This window comes from Myxocyprinus asiaticus, chromosome 19 (assembly GCF_019703515.2).
Source record: "Myxocyprinus asiaticus isolate MX2 ecotype Aquarium Trade chromosome 19, UBuf_Myxa_2, whole genome shotgun sequence".
NCBI classification, from domain to species: domain Eukaryota; kingdom Metazoa; phylum Chordata; class Actinopteri; order Cypriniformes; family Catostomidae; genus Myxocyprinus; species Myxocyprinus asiaticus.
In genome coordinates this window covers 30,955,944-30,981,722 of record NC_059362.1, presented here as the reverse complement: position 1 = coordinate 30,981,722, position 25,779 = coordinate 30,955,944, and the positions used below count along the sequence as shown (strand labels likewise).

Genomic DNA, 25,779 nt, shown 5'->3' with positions numbered 1-25,779 from the left:
GGGTTTTCCGGTAACACTTATAGTACAAGGTTGCATTCGTTAAAATTAGTAAACTACATTACCAATTAAAAACACATTTACTGCCTTTGTCAATCTTGGTTAATGTTAATTTCATCATATAGTAATACATTTGAATTAAAAGCTGTATATTTTAACATTAGTTAATGCGTTTTGAATTAACATGAGCTAACAAAGAACAAAATGTATTTTTATAAATAAACATTTAAACAAGATTAATAAATGCTATACAAAATCCTTGTTCATTTTTAGTGGTACCTGATGTATTTACTAATGTTAACAAATAGAACCTTATTGTAAAGTGTGACTGGTTTGTTTCTAACTTTCGTGGCATGAAATAAGGATACAAAAGGGTTACTTACGTTTTTCGATCAATTAATTTCCATGATTTTTTCAGTTAAAAATAATTGTATGGAGATCGCCCTCACGAATTGTAGCCAATGAAATATTTTAGAGCTGAGCATAACCAGAAAAAAAATATATATTAACTAAAAAATTTCCACAATTAATTGCCTTAACTTTTTCAAGCCTGGATATCCTTTTTTAAAATTCCATGATATTTCTAGGTTTTCCATGACTGTGGGAAGCCTGTACATACTAGGGACTCTAATGGTTATATGTCATGATTACAAAAGTGATGAATTTGATATGGAATGATGGTATATTATTTAGGAACAATACACCAGGGGCCGTATTACAGAAACATCCTCTCTTAAAACTAAGCCAGAAACATTCACTGAAAAATATTATTTTGTGGTGAACTAAATATAGCAGAAAAGATTAAGTACTTTCTACATTGAATAAGTTAGTTTAAGCGTGAACTTGAAAATATTAAGTAAATTCTTAATTAAAACGTGTAAAATGTATGCTCTAACTTATAAGTAAATATTATTTATGATTTATTATTTTTACAATGTATTATCATGTATTAATCCTAAAATAGAAAACGTTGAATTTATTGGCTAATTTGAGTACATTTCACTGGTACAACCCCAATTCCAAAAAAAGTTGGGACAGTATGAAAAATGCTAATAAAAACAAAAAGTAGTGATTTCTAAATTATATTCAACCTTTGCTAAATTTTTATTTTAGCAATTTAAAATCAGATGATTGCAACAACCATAAAAGTTGAGACAGGGGCAATTTAAGACTAATAACAATTTGACGAGTTAAAATAACAAGGCAATGTGAAACAGGAGATGTTAAAACAGGTGAGGTGATCGTGTTATAGTATATAAGGAGCCTCCAAAACAGCCTAGTCGTTTAAGAGCAAGGATTATTCGAGATTTGTCAATTTGCCAACAGATGCTTCAGCAAATAATCCAGCACTTTGAGAACAATGTTCCCCAAAGACAAATTGGAAGGATTTTGGGCATTTCACACTCTACAGTGCACAATATGGTTAAAAGATTCAAGGAATCTGGTCAAATCTCGGTGTGTAAAGGGCAAGACGAAAACCACTTCCACAGATGTAAGACTTACTATGCAAAGCAGAAGCCCTACATCAACACTGTCCAGAAGCGCTGCCGACTTCTCTGGGCTCGGTCTCATCTTAGATGGAAAATAGAACAGTGAAACTGTGTTTTTTGGTCCGATGAGTCCACATTTCAAACAGTTTCTTAAAAACACAGCCATCGTGTTCTCTGGGCCAAAGAGGAAAAGGACCATCCAAGCTGTTATCAGCATCAGGAGTGATTGGAGTGTTTTTGAGGCTGCAGCCATAGACCTGGATGAGCTAACAGATACTGTTACATCATATATCATTTTCTGTGAGGATATGTGCATTCCTACTAGGACTTATTTAAAGTTCAACAATTACAAACCGTGGTTTACAGCAGAGCTCAGGCAGCTTCGTCAGGCCAAAGAGGATGCTTACAGGGGTGGGGATAATGTCTTGTACAATCAGGCCAGGAACACACTGAACAAGGAAATCAGAGTGGCTAAAAGAAGATACTCTAAGAAGCTGAAAAACAAGTTTTCAGCTAACGACCCTGCATCAGTGTGGAGTGGCATGAAACAGTTCACAAATTACAGGACTCCTACCCCAAACCCTGTAGGGAACCAACAACTGGCTGACGACCTGAATGTGTTCTACTGCAGATTCGAAAGGCCCAATCTCACACCCCACACCCACTCTGACCTTTACTTCACACAAACATCAACACCTCCTGCAACCCCCCTCCTCCCCCTCCTGCTACTGAACCTGCACTTAAGATCTGTGAAGATGATATGAGCCGCGTCTTTCGGAAACAAAAGACGAGGAAAGCTTCAGGCCCAGATGGCATCTCACCAGCGTGTCTTCAATCCTGTGCTAACCAGCTGGCCCCCATCTTCACACAGATCTTCAATAGATCACTGGAGCAGTGTGAATTCCCATGCTGCTTCAAACACTCAATCATTATTCCTGTCCCAAAGAAACCAAAAATCACAGGATTTAATGACTACAGACCTGTCGCCCTGATGTCTGTGGTCATGAAATCATTTGAGAGACTGGTGTTGGCCCACCTGAAGAACATCACTGGACCCTTTCTAGATCTCCTTCAATTTGCTTATTGACCAAACAGGTCTGTGGATGATGCAGTCAACATGGGATTGCATCATATACTGCAACATTTGGACAGACCAAGGACATATGCAAGGAAGGATCCTTTTTGTGGACTTCAGTTCGGCTTTCAACACCATCATCCCAGCTATACTCCAGAATAAATTACACCAACTCTCTGTTCCCATGTCTATCTGTCAGTGGATTACCAGCTTTCTGACGGACAGGCAGCAGCTTGTGAGACAGGGGAAACTCACTTCTAGCACATGTACAATTGGCACTGGTGCCCCCCAGGGATGTGTGCTCTCCCCACTACTCTTCTCCCTCTACACCAATGACTGCATCGCCAAGGACCCCTCAGTCAAGCTCCTGAAGTTTGCAGACGACACCACTGTCATCGGCCTCATCCGAGATGACGATGAGTCTGCATACAGAAGGGAGGTTGAACAGCTGGCTGTCTGGTGCAGTCAAAACAACAATGAGCTGAACACGCTCAAAACGGTGGAGATGAATGTGAACACCCCAACACTGACCCCCCCCCTCACCATTCTAAACAGCACTGTGGCAGCAGTGGAGTCATTCAGGATCCTGGGCACTACCATCTCACTGGACCTGAAGTGGGAGACCCACATTGACTCCACTGTGAAAAAGGCCCAGCAGAGGTTGTACTTCCTTTGCCAGCTGAGGAAATTCAACCTGCCACAGGTGCTGCTGATACAGTTTTACTCAGCAGTCATTGAGTCTGTCCTCTGCACTTCAATAACTGTCTAGTTTGGTTCAGCTATGAAATCAGACATCAGAAGACTACAAAGGACAGTTCAGACTGCTGAGAGGATTATTGGTTGCCCCCTGCCCCCCTTCAAGAACTATACACTTCCAGAGTGAGGAAAAAGGCTGGAAAAATCACTCTGGACCCCACTCACCCTGCCCACTACCTTTTTGAACTGTTGCCTTCTGGCCGACGCTTCAGAGCTCTGAGCACCAGAACCGTCAGGCACAGGAACAGTTTTTTCCCTCAGGCTATCCATCTCATGAACAGTTAAATTGCCCCATTGAGCAATAACTATGTGCAATACACAGTTAAGTCTTTTTTATATTTATCCAACCTCTTCTGCCATTTCATTCCTCTGAAAAAAAACAAAAAAACATTTGCACTGTACATAACAGATAACAGATTGTATTAGATTTGCACTACCTATGTGTATGTGTGTATGTATGTATGTGTGTGTCTGTACGGATGTGTATAATTAGTTTTTATTTTTATTTTTTTATTATTATCTATGCTGTTTTTGTATTGTTTTTGTATTGTTGTACACTGGAAGCTCCTGTCACCAAGACAAATTCCTTGTATGTGTAAGCATACTTGGCAATAAAGCTGATTCTGATTCTGATTCTGATCTTCTGATTTGAAATTACTGTACATTAAAAAACACAATGTTCACAAGGTAAAACATCATATAATGTTTAGTTTAGTAATGCTTTCAATATAGCAAAGGGTGAATATAATTTACAGATCACTCCTTTTTGTTTTTATTGTCATTTTGCATACTGTCCAAACTTTTACAGAATTGGGGTTGTAAATGAAATGTTATTTTTACTTAACCTTTCAAAGCTGGTGTTCCCAGCATGCAGTGGGCTTAAATTATTAATGATCTTGCATGGTTTCACTGTTTGCAAGTTTATTTACACTGTTTTATTGTTAATTCTTGATTTGTGCAGTCTAAAGTACATTTTCTACTCAAAATTACCTGTTCATGATAAAAAGAAAAATTATCTGTTTATTGTCACCGTCATGGTGTTGTGTGCACCAAGTGTGTAGCTCTATATCTCGCTTCTAATGCCAGTAATTTAGGTTGATGTTGTCTTATAGATTACATAGCATGCATTAAGTTTCCATGTGAGACACTTCCGTATGTCACGTAGTACATGATTAAACATATGTTTGTATGGTTTATATAAGTACCATGTATATCATAGTTGTAAGTAAAAGTTACTGAATTTACTAAAATATTTAAGTTAAATTTACTCACTCACTTTAATCAGTATTATATTCATTAGATTTTACTTAGTTTTATTACATTAAGATTTATTTAGAAAAAATCGTGTGCAAAAACACAAAAATTAAGTATATCTTACAAGTAATTTCTATCAGTGTACTTCAAGCAAGTATGCGTACACAGATGTGATGCAGTTGAAAAAGCTTACTGTGTTTTAAAGCTTAATGTTCTTGCATTGCTGTGTCGATAACAAATTTCAGTACTCAAGGGGGTTACATTCAAAAGTTTGTGCCATAAAACTGAATGTGCTATGTTCAGTTAAGTTATTAATACATTGATTTGAACTTATACTCGCTCAGCAATATTTTCTTCAAACTGTTACTTCGCCATAACAGTAGTTGATTTGAAAGATAAAACTCACAGTAGAAGCGGACGGTTCACACTAATGTCCACTATACCGCCCCTTGTGTTATGAATTGCAGTCTGACACATTTTTTAGAACGCAACAACACACTAAATCAAGCTTGCATAGCTAGAAGAGTCTGCATTCATGTAGTGTGTAGAATATTTTTTCGGCCATTAAGTTCAGTTCAGACAAATTCTAGTTAGGATCTAAACAGATATGATTGGATTCTAAAGCTAGGATGTTTCTATGTATGGCCCCAGGTGCAAGCTATGACACAAATTTGTGGTTACCTGCACTCTCTGCTGCTATCTCCAAATCTTCTCTTTCCTCTGCCTCTGCCAGAGCAGCCTCCTGGGCTCTGAGATTCTGAATTCACAGAATGTGAATAGGTGTATAACAGTACAGTATGACACAGTATATATCAAACAAAACTTTTAATACAAGACAGTCCCCCCACCTCCATCATAGTGTCTATTGAGGTAAAGTATTTGGACCACCAATCCAACATGCTCTCATCCGGCTCCTCTTCCTCCACCTCGTCTCCTTTCTTTTTCTTCTTCTTCTTTTTTTCTTTCTCTTTCTCATCCTCAGTCTGTTAATACAGAGGTATGCTTATTTGTATTAAATGTAATGTGGAGACATTTGTAGTCATGCAGCAATGTCAAAATTTTTTACTTTGTGTTTGTCTAAACATTACAATTTCTCTAAACAAACCAAGACTTACCAAGTCAACATTAACAACAGCATCATTGGTCTACAAGGACGAGAGGTTACACACAACAAACATAAAATAAAAACAACATCTACAACAGATCGTACAGTACCACACTACCAGACACATAACATGTTTTTGGCTGTTTTATAGCAAACCTTATTAATAACATTAAAAACAGAAACAAAGTAGAAACCAGGCAGGTATAAAACACATCAAGTAGAGAAGAATTCAATTTGTTTTCTTCTCCAATAACAGTTTTGTTGTTCTCACAGCATACTGATACATTTACTCACAGTATCAAGTTTGACAACTGTGTCGATCTTCTTGATGTTGGGTTCAGGGTCCATATTGACCACAATGTCACCTGAGGAATGAGAAATGGGGTGGGAATTGGGGCGGGAATGAGACATCCCATTGGTGTAGCCATTGGCCAGTCTAGCTGGTTTGGGCAGGGTCATAAGATTCAGCAACAGGAAAGAGAGAAAAGCACCATCAACAGATCAGAGGAAGGGGAGGAAGAGATAGAGAAAAGGAAAGTCAGAAAAGCTGACATAGAAGCTGATATAGAAATAGTTTTCAGAAATAGTGCTGACAAATCAAAGCTCTGCTACCAGCCTCCAGCTTACACTGAAGCCTTGATCTTAATGACTTACAGTTTTGCACTCTGTGTCTTCCACTTCAAGTGGATTAGTGAGCAATTAGTTTAGAACCGTCCTCCTTAGCAGGAGAGTTTAGGTTAGACAAAACACTTAAAGATGCAATCAGTCATTTTTTCCACATTAAAAAGGTTTGCAACTAAAGAAAGGAATATTACTTTTGAAAAAGTCTAAGATGACTTCCATAAACAAAAAACTACTGAGTGTACCTTTTACAGGGAAATGGAATACATGACCCTGATAGTGTCAGAGCAGACCAAGATTATTAACTACAGAAGTGCATGCACTCTGCACAGAACAGGTACCAGTGTGAGCCCAGTTGTTAACAGTCTTGTCTGGGAGGCTGTAGAGGAACTTGCGAAGGCTGGTAACGGCATGAGACCCCACCAAGGTGTAGCGTCCGAATGCCCGGCAGTCCACCACCCGAATATTCAGTGGCGGATGGAGTAACTCATTTTCTGGCAGATCCTGCAGTGCAAGGCAACTTGAGGTAACTGTTTTAATCAAAAATGTGGAGGAAGATTTTGTAAAAATATATCATGTTTCGCTCACCACTTCAAACCACTTCACTAACGTGCTGAAGTTTGGATTCTTCTTATAGTTCTGAATGAGGGCTGACTGAACTCCTTTCCCTGCACACTCAATGTCCACTCGAGGTTTGTCCACCTGGGCTAGGTTAACTCTTTTAAGGTCCCTCAAACCCCAGAACAGGACCTGGAGAGAGACAATGAGCTTTAGCTTAACCACACTGATCTAAAAATAATATGAGCTACAAATTTATTAAAAACAATCTGGTTTGCTAATAATCTTGTTGTATAATATTGAGGCTATGGCTTGCTTGCTATTCTTTCACCTCTATGCGATATCTGCTCAGAACCGGTCGTATGCCCAATGGGACAGGCAAAATTGGCCCACGGTCAGAGTCAGTAGGGCCATCAATTGAAGGGAGTGCTGCCTGCCCTGCTGGACCAATCTATGAATAAAAAGGTATTTATTCATGAAAATATATCACTTACTTACTTATAAAATATTGTATAGAGGTAAATCAGTAACCTAAATAACACTGAATAGGCTATATCGCATGTCAATAATGTTTATAAGAATGTTATTACAAGGTTAATACACAGTAATAACATGTCCCTCTTTATAATCCTCTTCATATTTTTTAAACCTGTCTTTTGAAACAGGAGAGAAGCAAAAGCATATAAATATAGCAAAGAGAATGGAGTCAGTTACACGGAAATGGAAAGTAAAGAGAAGTATTGAAGAGGGGAAAATTTTATTCTGTTTATTGCACCTTGATTTGAGGCACAGCAAAGTCATGGACAGCAATAAGAGCCCTCCTGATCTCCTCATCATCATAAGGAATCTGTCAAGGTGCCGCAGAAGGATATAGTGGAAAGGTGGGACAGAGAATTATGGAAAAATGAGATGAGAAATGAGGTAAAAACGGCAAGAATCAAAGACAAGTGACAGGAAAAGAGAAAGAGTGATCTGCATTGTCACTCTTGTGTATGGAAGTGTATGGTATGTCCTTGGTATACACTCACTGAGCACTTTATTAGGAACACCTGTACACCTGCTTATTCATGCGATTATCTCATCGGCTAATCATGTGGCAGCAGTGCAATGCATAAAAACTTGCAGATACAGGTCAGGAGCTTAATTTAATATTTACATCAACCAGCAGAATGGGAAGAAAATGTGATCTCAATGATTTCAAATGTGGCATGATTGTTGGTGCCACATGGGCTGGTTTGAGTATTTCTGTAACTGTTGATCTCCTGGGATTTTCACGCACAACAGTCTCTAGAGTTTACTCAGAATGGTGGCAAAAACAAAAAACTTCCAGTGAGCGGCATTTCTGCGAACGAAACAGCATGTTGATGAGAGAGCTCAAAGTAGAATGTCTGGACTGGTTCGAGGTGACAGAAAGGCTACAGTAACTCAGATAACTACTCTTTGCAATTGTAGTGAGCAGAATAGCATCTCAAAATGCACAACACTTGGAACCTTGAGGCAGATGGGCTACAACAGTAGAAGACCACATTGGGCACTTTTTTAGGACCAAAGTGTTCCCAATTAAGTTTTAAGTGAGTGTATATTTTAACAAACCTTTGATATGTTTAACTAAAACTATGGTATATTTAACAAATATTTTGTTAAAGGAGTGTTTCAGGTTCAATATAAATTTAGCTCAAACAACAATTATTTTGACTCATCCCTCGTTTAATAATAAAAAAAAAAACAAAAGCAAAAATTGCAGTTACAGTGAAGCACTTACAATGGAAGTGAATGGGGCCAGACCATTAACATAAAAAAGAAACACACTGTTTCAAAGTATAGCCACAAGACATAAACATTGTACGTGATAACATGTGATAACATTAGTGTGATAAAATCGCTTACTAACCTGATCTGTGTAAAGTTATATCCAGTATTACAACGTCGTTGTCATGACGATGTAACGGCAGTATAACATGTAATCTGGTAAATGCCAGTAAATCCTGAATTTAACACACTAAGATCATATAAAAAAAAAACATTAAAAATACATGTTTAATGTTGATGTCTTGTGGCTATTCTTGCAAAACATTGTTTATTTTAATGTTTATGGACTTGCCCCATTCACTTCCATTATATCTGCCTTACTGTAACAGTGATGTTTTGCTTTTTTCTTTTTCTTTATAAATAAGGAACAAGTAAAAAAAAACCGAATTAACATTATTTCATAAATGCTGTTGATTGAGCCGAACTTGCATATGTGTCCACTCAAGATGAGAGTATGTACAAGTTGGTTACAACCCCTGTGTAGGATCCAGTACCTGCAGTAGTTCAAAAGCAGCCAGCAGATCTCCTGCAGTGCAGTTCCCTCTGTAGATCTGATAGTACTCCAGCTGCGGAGGAAATCGTGGGGGCCCATAGTGTTCATCAACCATCTTAGTTAGTGGCTTTGCAAATGTTCGCCCAATGAATTCAGCTTTTCCCTGAACACCAGAAAACAAAAAAAGGCCAGTTACACTTCCATCCATAAACACCAGGGGTCAGTGTTACCACATGCCAATTACTTTTGTTTGTAACATCACTAACACACCATGGCTACTTTATTGCTGGGGCTTTAGAATCAATATTTGGTTCCGGATCATAAATTATGTTTGTTAAATGTTGAACATATAGTCAACATTCACAACAGGCAAATTCTGCTTGTGTTTGTTTTTCTCGAAGCTAAGGAAATGCCAGAGGTAGATTATGACCATGGGAAACTTTTTTCCTTATCACCAAATAAGTAATTCTCTCACATGGATATCGTAAAAACAAAGATTGGATTTTTTTTCTCCAGATCAGAGCCCCAGGCAATCTCACCTCTTGCATGCCTTGCTGATTTTGGCTATCTATGAAAACACAGACTGGCCCAAGTGACAATAGTGTTGAAATAAGTTTTCACACTCTACTTAGCCAAAATGCTGTCCAACAAAAGGGCAGGACCAGAAGATTTTAAACAGGAACAAACACGAAGTCAGGACAATAGGGCACATTTTCACACACTCTTGCTGTAACACATGCATATATAGTATAAGGAGGATAATGCCAACAGATTTGTGAACTGAACTAGCAAACGTTGAAATGAAATTTTGGATATTTATTTTTTGATGTGTAGGCATTAGGATGTTTTGCAGTCTCAACTTACCACATTGTCCTGGTCGTACAGTTCAATGACAATAATTGGAGGGTCGTCACGGAGTTCACTGGCCTCACCATAGAGTTCGACATTATCAAATACGAGCAACTGATCCCATGTAGGGCAGAGAGTCTCACTAAGGACCTGAAATACACAAACATAACAGCACACACTGTATTTGTGAAGCACAGAGGGTCATAACCAAAGACTAATATACACACTCACCTCTGTCACCTGACTGTGTGTGGAGAAGAAGACTCTGGCAAATGGGTCTGACAGACCACTATTGTCAGCAGCAAACAGACTGCGAGCCTGATACATGTGAGCCCTCAGCTGAAAGACTTGCTTCACTATAGAACAAGATATTGAGGGTCGGGTAGATTGCTTCTGAAATGTAATCTGGTACTGATTACAAATTACATGACTAAAATTATATATAAAGTTACGCAATTTTTAAAATAACATTGTTTAGTGATTACTTTGGGATTGCTCATTGCATGTCTTGCTAAATATTATCATTAATTTGAAATATTTTAAGTACTAATTAACCCTCCTTTCATTAAACATTAGTAAACATAAAATCAAATAGCAAATTGGATATAATTTTTTTATGGCCAAGAAAAGTTTTTTTTCCACGTGTCTCTTTGAAAGTCAAGATATTTTTGTACGTGGTATAAATTGTGCACTAGTTATTGACGTTTGTTGATTAGTAATGTAATAAAAAATGTAATCATGTAATCCAAAAAAGTAACTGTACTGTTATCTGATTATGTAACATTTAAAATGTAATGTAATTCAATTACAAGTAATGTGTTTTGTAATCTGATTATGTTAACCAAATTACATGCAATCCGTTACTAACCAGCACCGTTCAACACATACAGTGGGGTTCAAAAGTCATATTGAACACATTGAAAATTATTTTTCATCATTTTAACCTGGAAATAAACAAAACGTTTTAGGATATTTAACAAATTAAAGAAAATTTTTATGTAAAATGAATAAGAAATATTCTTTTTAAGATTATTCGTAACATTCTGCACTTTTTCTAGGTTACTAATGAAATGTAAGCAAATGTGTGACATTGCTTGTTTCCTTTGAAACGTGATTCACAAATCATGCTGGAATAACATAAATCATGAGGTTTTGCTTAAACTAGTGGAGTCCATGCCAGCTCGAGTGCATGCTGTCATTAAAGCAAAAGGGGTACATACCAAACACTATGAGTCTCTCAAAATCATGTAAATTTTGTAAAATTGTTATGCTGATAATATAATTTGTGATTAAACAAATGTGCATTAATTAAGAAAAGATTAATTTTCACTAGTGGTCTCAGACATTTGGACCCCACTGCAATTAGGCCTATATATGTTACAGTAAAGTACGCCAAAGCAGAAAACTGTCTGCTTGTTAAAAGAGTTAATTAGAGGAGAACCATTAATGCATACTGTATATAGTGCATATAATCTTACTGTTATAAACCAGGCAGATGGGAGGGACAGCTTGTATGCCTATTCCCTTTGCTGCTTTATTTTCTTCAAATCCACAAGGCAGGCCACTCAGGAAGTCTTTTCTCTGTTTGTTCAACCCCAACCACAAATACATCTCCAGTTTAGCCTGAACTGTCCAGCCAGCAGGCCCAAAGCCTTTCTTCCCAGGCAGCTATTGTAAACACAAACACATAAGTAGAACATTTACACCAATAGTATACAATAATGCTTTTAATTACCATATTCAGAAAGAAACCAAGAGATAAAAGAGGAAAATGGGATATAAAGTAGAAGTACCCTGAGAAAAACAGCTTTCACTTTCCCACAGTCTTTACCCATCTCTTCATCAACAATCGAGTAAAGGATGTCTTTAGAGGGTATGCGGGCATATGCTATGCGCTTGTTGTTGCTTATCATCCATATGAACACATCAGGGATGCTGTGCTGGGGCTTAGTGAATACAAACAAGAAAAAAGTCAAACAAAAGAGATGCCGACTGTGTATGGAATTATGGGATTTGAGATTCTGTTTACCTCATCTGCCAGAAAACGGAGCCTTTGAAGGAAATTGAATACTAGTTTGAGTTTGTCTCGAACTGTGTTTCTCTTCACTTGTGAGCGAATAGTCTTTGCCTGCTGACCCATGCTCTCCTGTAAACAATAAAACCACGCAAATTACATTAAACATCCAATCAGCAATTCTTAAAGAGACAGTTCAGCCAAAAATGAAAATTCTCACATCATTTACTCACCCTCATGCCATCCCAGATGTGTATGACTTTCTTTCTTCTGCAGAACAAAAAGATTCTTTAAGAAGAATATTTCAGATCTCTAGGTCTAGACAATGCAAGTGAATGGTGACCAGACTTTTGAAGCTCCAAAAATCACATTAAGGCAGCATATACTGTAAGTAATCCATATGACTCCAGTGGTTAAATCTATATCTTTAGAAGTTATATAATAGGTGTGGGTGAGAAACAGATAAATATGTAAGTCTTATTTTTACTATACATCTCCACTTACACTTTCACATTCTGAAAATGAAAGTGGAGATTTATAGTAAAGGAGTGAAATACTAATTTGTTCCTCAACCAAACTGATTGAATCGCTTCAGAGGACCACTGATATATCAAACCAATGGAGTCGTATGGATTACATTTATGTTGCATTTAGGTGCTTTTTGGAGCTTCAAAGTTCTGGTCCTCATTCACTTGCATTGTGTGGACTTACAGAGCTGAGATATTCTTCTAAAAATCTTTGTTTGTGTTCTGCAGAAGAAAAAAAATCATACACATTTGAGATGGAATGAAAGTGAGTAAATGATGAGAGAATTTTGATTTTTGGTTGAACTATCCCTTTAATGTCCAAGCTGTGACCATAAACAGTTACTGTAGGGAGTGTAAACGTACCATCTCTCTCATACAGGACTTCAGTCTCTCCCTATCCAGTTTGGTTCTTCCGGCTTGATTCTGATCTTTGTTTGCCAGTGTAACAAATCGGCTTACATCATAGAGAACAGGGGTAGAAAAAAGTCAAAAGATTGTTGATGTGAGAAAGTTGAAAATTGATGACACACAGACTCTTTATTCAAAACCTCATGATTTATGTTATTCCAGCATGATTTGTGAATCACATTTCAAAGAAAACAAGCAATGTCACACATTTGCTTACATTTCATTAGTAACCTAGAAAAAGTGCAGAATGTTACGATTAATGGTTGAAGTATAGACTTTCACATTGATTGCCTGGATACAAATGAGCCCCTTTAGGGTCTTTCACCTGCAACTTGTGCTGAGTTCTTCTAATACACCCCTAAGTCTGCGCTCTGGATATGCTTTCTCTGTTTTTATGATTTCTTGAACATCATTTAGGCCTTCTTCCTGTTTACATAGACACACACATACATAAATACAAACTGAATAGAGATGTTTGACTTTACAAAAACTTATAAGTGTTTAGAAGGAGATGTCTGTTAAAGGGTCATCATTGCAGTCTAATCTCATGAAATGTATTTAACAATGGCAACATTTTTGCAAACCAAAGTTACATGCTACACCTTTGGCTGCAGTTTCCTAGTGAAATGTCCAGAGGGGGATGCCAAAAGCAATTGCAATTATGTTGTATTCAGACAAAGTTTTTAAGGTGAATAGTAAATAGATGTTTTAATGAGTAAAACGTACCTCCCTAACCTAAAACTTTAGCCTAAACCTAACCAATAATGTCCTAAAAGATAAATGAGAGATAAACAAAATAAACATCCTTACCCTAAACCAACACCTAAACCTAACCAATAGAGTTCTGAAAGATAAATGAAAGGTGAACAAAACAGAGATTCTTACCCTTAACCAATGCCTAAACCTAACCGATAGCGTTTAAAAAGCAAAATCAACGTGAAAAGCACATTTACAGAAGCAATCGCATCATTTCGTCTCAGTCTTATGGCACTTTCGCTTCACTTTCATTTCGGGCATCCTTGGATGGGCTTGAGGCTCAGTCTCTGAGTCTAAAGTCCATCACTTTATCAGGTGAGCTAGAGTGGAAGCTAATCATGTTGGAATACTTGTATAAATGTAGGTGGGTCTGTAATACAGCCGTTAAAATGTATAATTTTTCAAATGATGCGTTACAGTAAAATTTTTCAATATCATAACATAGGTAATAGTGCAAAGAATAAGTGCTTATAAAGTCCTAAACAGCCAAAGTACCCATGGTTTGTGTGAAAGTGAATAAAAAGCACAGTTGTTGTAGCGCCTCTAGTGTTCATTTCGCCAGGAAACTGCAGCAAAACTTAGAAAGCAGTACATAAAACTCAGTTTGCAAACATTTTGTTATAGTAATGTTTATTCTATGAGAATAGGTTGCATCATTTATATCATGGTTCTAAACCTGTAAAAAATAAATAAATAAATACATAAATAAAAAATCTATGAAACACGAGGAGAAATTCTTAAAAAAAATATATTTTTCCATTCAATGAAAGTGAATAGTGACTGAGATTGTCAGTCCCTAAAATACTGCCTGACATTTCCTTTCATAGGGAAGTCATAGGGGTTTGGAACAAAAACAACATGAGGGTGAGTAAAAGATGGCAGAATCTTCATTTTTGGGTGAATTATCCCTTTAACTCTATTGACAGCTTTACTGAAAGGTTTGACTGAATAAGAGTGTCAATTTTAGAGGCCTGACCAGTTTATCTGCAATCTTGTCCATGATATTGGAGTTGTAGAGCCGTCTCCTTTGGTCCTGCCACCAGCTCTTGATGTAAATACAGGGTTTCTTCTCAAAGTAAGGCAAGTGGAAGTAATTTCTGTAAATGGAGCAAAATTAACACAGTAGATGGCATCATTAAACAAATGCTGATGTTTGAAGTTAAATTTTGACAAACTGTAAACAATTTAAGTTGCCTGTGATATGGATATCAGTCTTAGAGAACACCGGGAATAGTCACATATACTAATAGCATAATGCTTTTGCTAGAAGCCATATTCTATAATTGCTAGATGATAAGAAAGGGGCGTTCACACATGTCATAGAGTCTCTGTAATGTTGGTCACTCTGTAATGTTGGACTTTTTTTTTGTCGCTGCAATTTCTTTGACATTTGATCATGTTCCTTTGAACTTGGCCCATGTTCCCTAACCTCTGACCTGTCAGTGATAACTGGTTTCATAGGAGGGGTGGACGGCACAGACGTCAAATCTCCATCATCCTCTGCCTCCTCATCACTGGAGTTGTGGATGAGTTCAGCCTCCTCCTCCTCACTCTCCCCTCCACCCTCTTTCTTCTTTTTTGCCGATGTTGGCTTGCTCACTCCATCTATCTGGTTACCATAGTTACCTAGGCAAAAAATTGTGTCCACATGGTGCTATGATTTTCTTTTTATTATTGATGGAGCTTTGACTCAATATACTTTTGAATCCATAAGTTTGAATCCAAAAATTTGCTCACCGATAGTGACCTCAAAGCTGGTGGGTTTATCTCCAATTTTCCTGTCTATCATTGTGGCCTCCAAAAAAGTTCCGAAAAGGAAAAACTCCTCGATCCTCCCTGTGGCACTCTGAATGTGAAAAATTAAGATGGTGAGATGGTCAGAAGCACATCAAGATGACCCTCAGGGTATAGTGACACTATATTTGATTTTATTAAAGTAAAGAAGGTTAGGATAACTGGCTGTTGATGTTACATTGCTACATTGGACAGAAACCTTTTGTGATCTTTTATTTTTCCACATTGGGTCTTCTCACACCTTTTCAGCTGTAAAAAGTAGTAATCTGCAATTGTTATATTTAGGAGATATTTCTACTTGATCTAACCCTTAAAATTACCTTTGTTAGTTCAGTGTTGTTATATAATATTTTTGATTTAAAGGTGCACTCAGTAAATTTTGTCTTTGTGTCAGCTTGGACTTACAATTACACCTAGCGGCTTGGATGTAGCATCATTTAAAATCAATAGTTTTCAGTTTCGGATGCCATTGTAGAAATTTTCACAATCAGCCATGATTACTTTAATCAGTTAGTGAAAGTGTCAAATAACATTCCTTTTTTTTTATTATTTTAATTAGGGCTGTCGATTTAACGCTTTAATTCAGTGCGATTAATTCCACAAAAAATTATGCGTTAAAAAATGTATGCAATTAATCATGTCCCTGGACTGTAATAAGGAATATCCCTTCCATATAAGCAATTCAAGCATGGAGTACCACCTGTTTTCTCTAGGGGGAAGTAAGTGAAACTCGCTGTATAGGCAACGCGCAGTTGAAACATATTGAACAAACCACCCTGACCAAGAGCAGAGAGCACAAGATGAGAATACGTTCTTGCGTACAAACACAGCTTGATGGAGAGCAAATTCGAAGACAGGGATCTCAAGACAAGTTTTTCTAAGTTTCAAACTTTGTTTAACTTAACACAGCGACCTAAAAACGGTATGTTTATGATGCAACACAACTGAGACACTCCAAAAGCAACCATCTGATGCATGTGACAGGTCCTTAGACAAGCCCTCATAATAAATCTCGGACTGATTTATTAATTTAATTGCAAAATGGATTGCTGTGAACTGTAGGCCAATGACAGACTTATGTTTAATAATATGGAAATAAACAATATATTGCCTTCTAAAGCCACTTTTTGTATCGTTTTTTTAATGCTTAAATAATGTAATGCATTTTAATTTTCTGTACTATTATTTTTTTTTTAATGTAATTAATTCGATTAAAAATGTTAATCAATTGACAATTTTAATGTTTCTTGAGGTCCACTTATAATATAAGTTAAGTTTTTGTTCAAAAAAACATTTATTTTCCAATTGAGGGAGCGAGGGAATCTACAGATTCTTAGATTCCCTTGTACAGTATTACAATTATGGCACTTGTAGTAACAAGCGCAGTGTTTACACCACTATATTTCAAAACGAATACCATAGTATGATTTATAGAAACCCTATTTACATTAATCTAACTATGGTAATGATCCGTGGTAAATCGAAAAAAATATAACATTTTTATGAGGACTTAAAGTGGAATTGTTAGGGTACAATGGAGATGAAAGCCATCCAATAGTGTAAGTTATGGGTGGGAAAGCTGTTTGAAAACAATGTTTATTTGTACAATGTCCATTAGGTGGCACTAGTGGCGCCGAAAATGATCCACTTCAGCTTTGAAGAGTTTTTTAAACTCTACCCTAATCAATAAGAGAACATTTGATTATCTGTGTTAGTTTCCAGTTCCTCTGTATTGTGTCAATGATCACAGCCTTGACAAATCTTTAACTTACACATTTTATGTCTCTATTCTTCATGCCAACCAGGTTAGTCAGGCCATGAAAGGCAATTTAGACTATTAACATCAGGTGACTTTGTGCAGGCTTGCCTCCAGATCAAGTGTGATAACAAATCCTACCTTTCAGCAAAATGCATTCCGACAATCAATATATAACGCCCCAAGGGCCAAACAAAATCATAGACAGCTGGACTTAACTCCCACATCTTCAATTACTTTTAGTCTGAAGACATAAATCTTGGGCTTGTAATTTCCCAGTGGGGAGTTAAATATTTTGTGAAATCCGGATTTGTAATCCATTTGTCTTTAGATATAGTGCAGATATTTAGACATATGGGGGATCAGAAGGACACAGATGAGTTATAATGAACCAGCTGGCTTGCAAATGATTAATGTGTAATTTCAAGATGTGTGACAGCCAGGTAAGTGCAGAATTATGTATCATTTATAGAGCATCCAATACTGATTTCAAGAGAACTGTCATAATGCCTTAAAAGGATAGTTCACCCAAAAATGAAAATTCTGTCACCATTATGTCGTGCCAAATCTGAGTTATGACTTTATTTCATCTGTGGAACACAAAAGATGATATTAAGCAGTATGTTCCAGTATATATGTTCTATTCCATACAATGACAAAGGATTGGGACCAGGGAAAGCCATGGTCACCATTTACTTTCATCATATGGAAAAGAACAGCTTGGACATTCTGCTAGATAATTACTTTTGTGTTACATGAAAGAAAGAAGTCACACAAGTTTGGAACAACATGAGGACAAGTAAATGATGACAGAATTTTCATTTTGGGTGAACTATCCCTTTGACTCAATCTTTAAAAAAAGGAAATAAGGACTCTCACCTCTGAGATGTTGGACACTGGCTCCATTTGTACCTCAGTAGAGCTCATTATGTCTGCGGAGGTGGTGTCTAAGATTTCCACAGTGATACTAATGAGGAGGCGGGCCCTGAAGGATACACCCTCTCCTAGACCCTCGTTCAAGTCCTGGTGCTCATCCATCAGGGTGTAGTTGCGGGTGGAACCATACATATTCACCCAGGCCGGACCCATAGTGGGCAAGAACCCTGGGTAGAAATAAAAGAGAAGTCAATTCTATTCACTGTTTAATGGATGTACAACTGCTACATTCATTAAACTGTTAATGTTGTGTTGGGACAGATTGTCGGTACCTTTGTCTCCATCATTCGCAATCTTGCGTAGATCGATGAAATGTGTTCCTATGGCAACATCATTCACCTTGTCTGAATCACGTATCTGAACTTTTAATCGCCTACACAAAGGTGGGAACATCTCCGTGAACACTATTTGCTCATTCCAGATGGGCTCATAGCTGCTCTTCTGAACTGAGGTTTTACCCTTCATACACAAAAAAACAGGAGAAATTGCATTTTCAGTTAAAACAAGAAAATCGAAAAAAAAAATTTGACATCTCAGCTCATACACCAGTAAAGGGCTTGGAACTGTGCACGTTCTTGTAGTGTCATCAGCCTATCAGCATTCTCAGGAGATCATTTTCTGGTGACTCCAGAGTGATTGACGTGACAATTTCTTTCAGAACTGAGTGCCCATAAGCAAAGGTTGCAGCATGCAGGTTGCACACTTCCTGCCAATAAGAATGTTAACTGATACCTTTCTCCAGGTATTTTAGACCTTCTTGCATTATACAATATATAAAACATGGGCCAGTATAAATATACAGTATTGTGCAAAAGTCTTAGGCACTTGTGAAAAATGTTGCATAGTGAGGATGTCTTAAAAAAAAAAAAAACGACAAATAGTTTTCATTGATAAGTTAACATCACACTCAGTCCAGTAAACGTAATAAAAAAAACTAAATCAATATTTGTTGTGACCACATTTGCCTTCAAAACATCACCAATTCTCCTAGGTACACCTGGTAATGGTTTTTCTTGGTTGTTGGCAGACAGGATGTTCCAAGCTTCTTGGAGAATTCGCCACAGTTCTTCTATCTATTTAGGCTGTCTCAATTACTTCTGTCTCTTAATGTAATCCCAGACTGACTCAATGTTCAGTGGGGGGCTCTGTGGGGGTCATGCTATCTGTTGCAGGGCTCCCTGTTCATCTATTCTATTCTACTCTATTTGCAAAAGGAATGTTTGGGAGTCTAAAATGTATATTTCCTATTGACACATTAAAACTGAAGATATAAATAACCATCTTAAGTAGGGATGTACCCGAAGCTGAATACCTTATTCGGAAAGGCACGAATAATGACTTCAAAACGAATAATGGATTCATCCAAATAATATACATTTTTTTTTGTATGACTGATTAATAAACATATCCAAAATTACAATGAATTTATGAATCTGTGCAGCCAATATTTCTAAAGTGTAAACCTTATGAATGAAAATGCGCACTGTGTGATTTCAGATCTGATGGGCGTGGTCTTAACTCCATTTGCGGTCTCTGTCAATTGTTCACGTCTGGAGCTTATCAAGTGTAACATTAACTAAGATATGACATCTTATACACTTTCCACTTCTTGAAATGTCCATGTTAATGTATCACACGATTCACACGTGATTCTCGTGTATTTATTTTTAGCCTAAACCTGAGCACGATGTTAAATTCCTGACCTGAAGTGATTTAATGTCAGAGCTCATCTTTCTGTCTCTTAAAGTTGACCACATTTATATCCACATCAATGATTAAGGTTATTAACTGCTTAAGACTTTATTCCGAAAAATAAATGCTCCATAAAGGTTTAAGTGTTCCATAGAGTATTCATCTATTCGTAATATTCCTGCTTATGTAAAACGAAGAAACTGAAACATGCTCCGTCTTTTTTTCTTCTTCTTTAAACTGTGCTGAATTTGAAAATGTTAAGTGTTCTTGAACTCTGGTAAGGCGCTATATAAATGTAAAATTATTATTATTAGGGGCCAAGCATCGAATGTGCGTAGGCTCCAATTGTGTTTTTTAGTGTTCTTTTTATTAATATTATTATTATTCTGTATATGGTTCCTATGGCAGCCCATAGAACCATTCGCGGGAAAGTTATGAAATTTTGCACACAGGTAAAGGACAGTCTGAAGTGCTACCATAGTAAATTTGGAGCCTTTATCTCAAACCCTCTAGCACCAACAACAGTTCAAATTTTCACTCTTGTTTATGCTAATAACTTTCGAACCATATGTCCTAGAGACAAAATTCTATTTCTATTCTAATTCTAATTCTATTCCTGAGCTCATGTCGAGTCAAAAGCATACCATGGTTTCAATTTCCGCCCGACTCTATTTTCCATTTTGAATTTTCAGAAAAACCTACTTTTTCGAACTCATCCTAGGCCGTAAGCCCGATTTGCACAAAAATTGACGTGCGCCATCTGGAGACACTCAAGACATAAAGTTATTAAAAGAATTTTGATAGACCAAACTGTTTTTGAATGGCGCTTCAACAAATTCAACGAAGAACGCACAAAATTGAATTTGTGGCTGTATCTCCACAACACTTTGACCGATTGTGACAAAACTTGGTATGTGTCATAGCCATCATGCCCTAAGGTGACCTGCAGCGTTCCGGTGTAGTGCTCCCAACGGGTCAGGAAATATAAAAAAACTGCTATTTTTGCTTATAACTTCTGAACGGTTTGTCCTAAAATCACGAAACTGGACTCTTTAGATTTTGTGGGGCATACCATGTCGAATGATACCAATTTTGCCTATGTCTGCCATTTTGAATTTTGTTGTAAAATGCTGTATTTTACAAACACATTGGTGTATCGTTACAAAACTCAGTATGTGTCATCGACACTATGCCCTGAAGGTGCTCAACAAGTTTCAGGACAGCGCCACCTTGTAGTCAAAAAATATAACTAAATATATAAAAATGCTAATAACTTTTGATCATTTTAGCCTATTGTTATGACTCTGGTCTTGATAGATTCCTTGGGTCAAGCCAAGTTTAACGATACCACATTTGTCATGGTTGGCCAAACTTCCTGTCGGCCATTATTAATTTAATTGAAAACCTACTTTTTCAAACACCTAGACGATTGGCCCGATTTTCACCAAATTTGGCTCAGATCATCTTTAGACCATGCTGACAAAAAGTTCTCAAACCGTTCTCGAATAATTTGAGAAGAAATTTGATGACGATTATCAGGAATCATAGAATAAATTACCACTGTTATGCTGACGATACCCAACTTTATATCTCTTCAAAACCTGATGAAATTTCACAATTCTCCAAATTAGCAGAGTGTATCAATGAAATCAAAGATTGGATAGCCAGAAAGTTCCTTCTACTCAATTCCCTCAAAACAGAGATACTATTTATTGGACCAAAAACCTCTAAAAACAAGCCGTTAAAATATAATTTGACTCTCGATGGATGTACTGTTACATTGTCTTCAACAGCGAAGAACTTAGGTATTATATTTTATACCAATCTGTCCTTTGAAAATCAAATTACCAATGTTTGTAGAACAGCATTCTTCCACCTAAGAAATATTGCTAAATTACGACACATGCTCTATGTTGCTGATGCTGAGAAACTAATTCATGCATTCATGACCTCAAGACTAGATTATTGTAATGCATTACTGGGAGGATGTCCAGCAAGTTCAGTAAATAAACTTCAATTGGTTCAAAATTCAGCAGCCAGAGTGCTGACTAAAACCAAGAAATATGATCATATTAGCCCCATTTTATCGTCGTTACATTGGCTACCTGTTAAATTTCATAATAATTTTAAAATTCTGTTAACTACGTACAAAGCTTTAAATGGGCTAGCTCCACAGTACTTAAGTGACCTTCTACCTGTCACAGTCTGTCTCCCTCATTCTCTTCAAGGACTCTTATTTTGAAGTTTTCCCCAGGACTTCATTTCCCATAGTGCACTGCCCTCATCACTTCCATCTTTTTATCCTCACCTGTATACCATTCCCTCATTAGTTCCTTTTGTATAAATATCCTCTAGTTTTGCCCACTCCTTTATCAGTCCTTGAAGTGTTTCGTTGAGTTATGTTTAGATGTTAAGATTTATTGAAGTGTTACATTGAGTTAATGAAGTGCTACTTTGTGTTTAAGAAGTGTTACGTTTAATAGTTTGTTTCCACTCCAGCGAATATTCTACTCCAACTATTATAATTTAAAGATTCCACTCCTGCATCTCATCTCTTCCTCATCCACTCCTAGACACCAACGTTACACTACCATGCTATATTCCATCACGTTCATTACGATCGCAAAATTCTGGCCTGTTAATAGTTCCTAGAATATCAAAATCCACAAAAGGAGGTAGATCCTTTTCATATTTGGCTCCTTAACTATGGAATAGTCTCCCTAACACTGTTTGAGATGCAGACACACTCACTGAGTTTAAGTCTAGACTAAAGACTCATCTATTTAGCCAGGCATACACCTCATTTATCCTTCAGAATCCTTCACAATTAGGCTGCTTTAGTTAGGTCTGCCGGAACAAGAAACCAGAAACACTGATCATGATCTATAACTCTGCAATAAATTGAATGGCATCTATGCTAATATTATTCTATTTGTATCCCTGTCTCAACCTCGGGACTCCTATCCTGAGGTCACCAGAACTGGCTGGATCCAGCTCCATTCCTGCTTCGTGCTGGACTCCACTGCTACGTGTCTCTGAGTGATGATGACTAAATGCAGCCAGTGCCAGCCAAACATCACTTCAGTCTATTACGATGGACTTCAGAGGATGAACTGATGCCAACTCCAACCATAAGACATGGGATACATCATATGCCATTGCCTGAACCTTTGATTTAGGATAGACCTCACCGAAATTAACAGCTGGTTGAACTGCGATGCACCTCACTGATCTCTGCCTGCATCACCTCAGTCTAATGATGGACTACACTCTTGAAATGGAATATACAGACTATCAGTTAATTGCCAACAAAAGCCTTCATCAGCCAACTAACAAAGGACAATGCATCTATGTGAACTTCTACGGTTAATCCAGGATGAACTTCAAAGACATTAGTAATTAATCTTTCAGTTCTTACAAAATCTTTGTTTAAACACTGACCCTTAACACTTACTTAGTTTAATAATTTTAAACCATGACTTGCACTATACATAAGTAATATTGGCATTATATTCATAATGTTAGCCAGAGGGGAGCTGGCCCCCACAGTGGGCCTGGTTTCTCCCAAGGTTATTTTTCTCCATTAACCAACATCTTATTGAGTTTTGTGTTCCTTGCCACAGTCGTCTTCGGCTTGCTTACTGGGTTTCTAAATACAATTATTATTTAATTACTTATTTTTAAACACAATTCACAATCGTATTTTATCAAACTACACAATAATGACTCTAAGACATAATAGATATTACAGTTTCATTTTTTGTTAATGCATGATTTTCTGTAAAGCTGCCTTGAAATGATGTGTGTTGTGAAAGGCACTATACAAACAAATGACTTGACGACGAGCACTCCAAATCAATTGTTAGCCTATATCTCTGCAATGCTTTAGCCTTTATGGATTATTTAATTTTGGGGGCAGTGGTTCCACTGAAATTTTTTCAGAGGCTCCTGGGGCATATGGCACCCTCAGCGGTGGCCACTCCGCCCCCTCTACGAGGCACCTGTATGCCTTGATGTGGCGTCTGTTCGCTAAGTGGTGTTCTTCCCAACGGGAAGACCCCCAGAGACGCACAGTCGGATCGGTGCTTTTCTTCCTGCAGGAGAGGTTGGGAGGGTGGCTGTCCCCTTCCACCTTGATGGTGTACGTAGCCGCTATAGCAGCACACCACGACACAGTGAACGGTAAGTCCTTAGGGAAGCACGACCTGATCATCAGGTTCCTGAGAGGCGCCAGGAGGCTGAACCCCTCCAGACCGTGCCTCGTTCCCTCATGGGACCTCTCTGTAGTTCTTCAGGGTCTACAGAGAGCCCCCTTTGAGCCTTTGCAGTCTGCTGAGCTTAAAGCACTCTCCTTGAAGACTGCCCTGCTGACTGTGCTCACTTCCATCAAGAGGGTAGGAGACCTGCAAGCGTTCTCTGTCAGTGAAATGTGCCTGGAATTTGGTCCGGGCTACTCTCATGTGATCTTGAGACCCCGACCGGGCTATGTGCCCAAGGTTCCCACGACCCCTTTTAGGGACCAGGTGGTGAACCTGCGAGCGCTGCCCCAGGAGGAGACCCAGCCCTGTCGTTGCTGTGTCCGCTGCGGGCTTTACGCATCTATTTGGATCGCACACAGAGTTTTAGGATCTCTGAGCAGCTCTTTGTCTGCTCTCCAAGCAGAGGATCGCCCACTGGCTCATTGATGCCATAGCTATGGCATATCATGCCCAGGAAGTGATGCCCCCGGTAGGGCTACGAGCCCATTCTACCAGGGATGTAACGGCCTCCTGGGCCCTGGCCAGGGGTGCCTCTCTAACAGACATTTGCAGAGCAGCGGGCTGGGCAACACCCAACACCTTTGCGAGGTTCTACAACCTCCGGGTGGAACCGGTTTCGTCCTGGGTAGTGGCACGCAATACAAGCGGATAAGCCCGGGATAGCCGGCCAGGTGTATCGCTTGCACATAGCGCCTTTCACCTCCTCTGAGCTGAAGACGTGCGGCATTAACTCCCAGTAGTGTTCACAAACTATGTTCCCTGGTTAACTTCCTCCAAGCCCTGTGGCAGTCGAGTTTTCGGAGAGACTCGCTGCCGGCCCAGTACACATGCTAACTAAAAGCCCTGTTCTGGGGTAGGTATTCTGCATGTGGCAGTTCCCTGTAGGCAACCCCATGCGATGTATATCTTCCACTAATTCGTTTCCCTGTTGGCAAACTGCGTCTTCCTTGGGCAGAGGCCCCTCTGACACAGTCACCATGTTTGTAGTAACTCCTTCCCCATTGGGTAGGACCTACCATGAGACTTCTCCACATGATCGGCAAGACCATGTGACATATTTTCCACTTAAATATCCCCCCTCTCTGTGGGCGAGGTGTGGTCTCCGTGGTGGCCTCCCCTTGGGAGGGACACCCCCCAACTAAACCTTGTTGGCCCAGTTGGATAATCACCCTTTTTCTTAGGGAGTGGAAAAAAAGAAGGGGAAAAGAGGCCACAACTGGGCTAGCCTGTCTCTATCTTTTGGGTAGTCGACTTGTCCCCAAAGGGCTGTTCGACACTCATAACTATGTTGGGGGAGGTTACGTGTCGGCCTGGTGCGCTGGCTATGAGGTACACAGTTGTCTGCCCATCACACACCGCCAGTTCATGTAACATAGTTCAGCCAGTTGCGGCGTTTTGTATAGGGACCCCTAGTTTCACTACATCGACACAACGTCGAGTGAGTGACAGATAGGGAACGTCATGGTTACTTGCGTAACCTCCATTCCCTGATGGAGGGAACGAGACGTTGTGTCCCTCCTGCCACAATGCTGAACTACCCGCTGAAATGGCCGGACCTTGTCTCGGCTCCTCAGCATAAAACCTGAATGAGTGGTTGCATACCAGCTCATTTTATACCCGTATGTTAGGG

The 25,779-nt window shown here is 38.4% G+C and overlaps 1 protein-coding gene across 5 annotated transcripts in view; it reads right to left on the bottom strand.

Moving 5' to 3' along the window:
• LOC127456703 (otoferlin-like) overlaps positions 1-25,779 on the bottom strand; it is a 114,942-nt gene that overhangs the window by 16,653 nt on the left and 72,510 nt on the right. For 2 of the 5 annotated variants that reach the window (XM_051725197.1, XM_051725198.1), the window contains exons 5-25: positions 18,471-18,657; positions 18,142-18,365; positions 15,450-15,558; positions 15,149-15,338; positions 14,689-14,809; positions 13,282-13,382; positions 12,912-13,002; positions 12,037-12,153; positions 11,801-11,953; positions 11,486-11,675; positions 10,239-10,363; positions 10,023-10,157; positions 9,160-9,321; positions 7,632-7,703; positions 7,188-7,307; positions 6,887-7,048; positions 6,640-6,802; positions 5,972-6,117; positions 5,688-5,717; positions 5,421-5,555; positions 5,254-5,329 (exon numbers count right to left, since the gene is read on the bottom strand). In XM_051725197.1, the coding sequence (XP_051581157.1) occupies positions 5,254-5,329; positions 5,421-5,555; positions 5,688-5,717; positions 5,972-6,117; positions 6,640-6,802; positions 6,887-7,048; positions 7,188-7,307; positions 7,632-7,703; positions 9,160-9,321; positions 10,023-10,157; positions 10,239-10,363; positions 11,486-11,675; positions 11,801-11,953; positions 12,037-12,153; positions 12,912-13,002; positions 13,282-13,382; positions 14,689-14,809; positions 15,149-15,338; positions 15,450-15,558; positions 18,142-18,365; positions 18,471-18,657 (2,809 nt within the window). The remainder of the gene's footprint in view (positions 1-5,253; positions 5,330-5,420; positions 5,556-5,687; positions 5,718-5,971; positions 6,118-6,639; positions 6,803-6,886; positions 7,049-7,187; positions 7,308-7,631; positions 7,704-9,159; positions 9,322-10,022; positions 10,158-10,238; positions 10,364-11,485; positions 11,676-11,800; positions 11,954-12,036; positions 12,154-12,911; positions 13,003-13,281; positions 13,383-14,688; positions 14,810-15,148; positions 15,339-15,449; positions 15,559-18,141; positions 18,366-18,470; positions 18,658-25,779) is intronic. The other 3 variants (XM_051725200.1, XM_051725201.1, XM_051725199.1) reach the window with 3 other exon arrangements.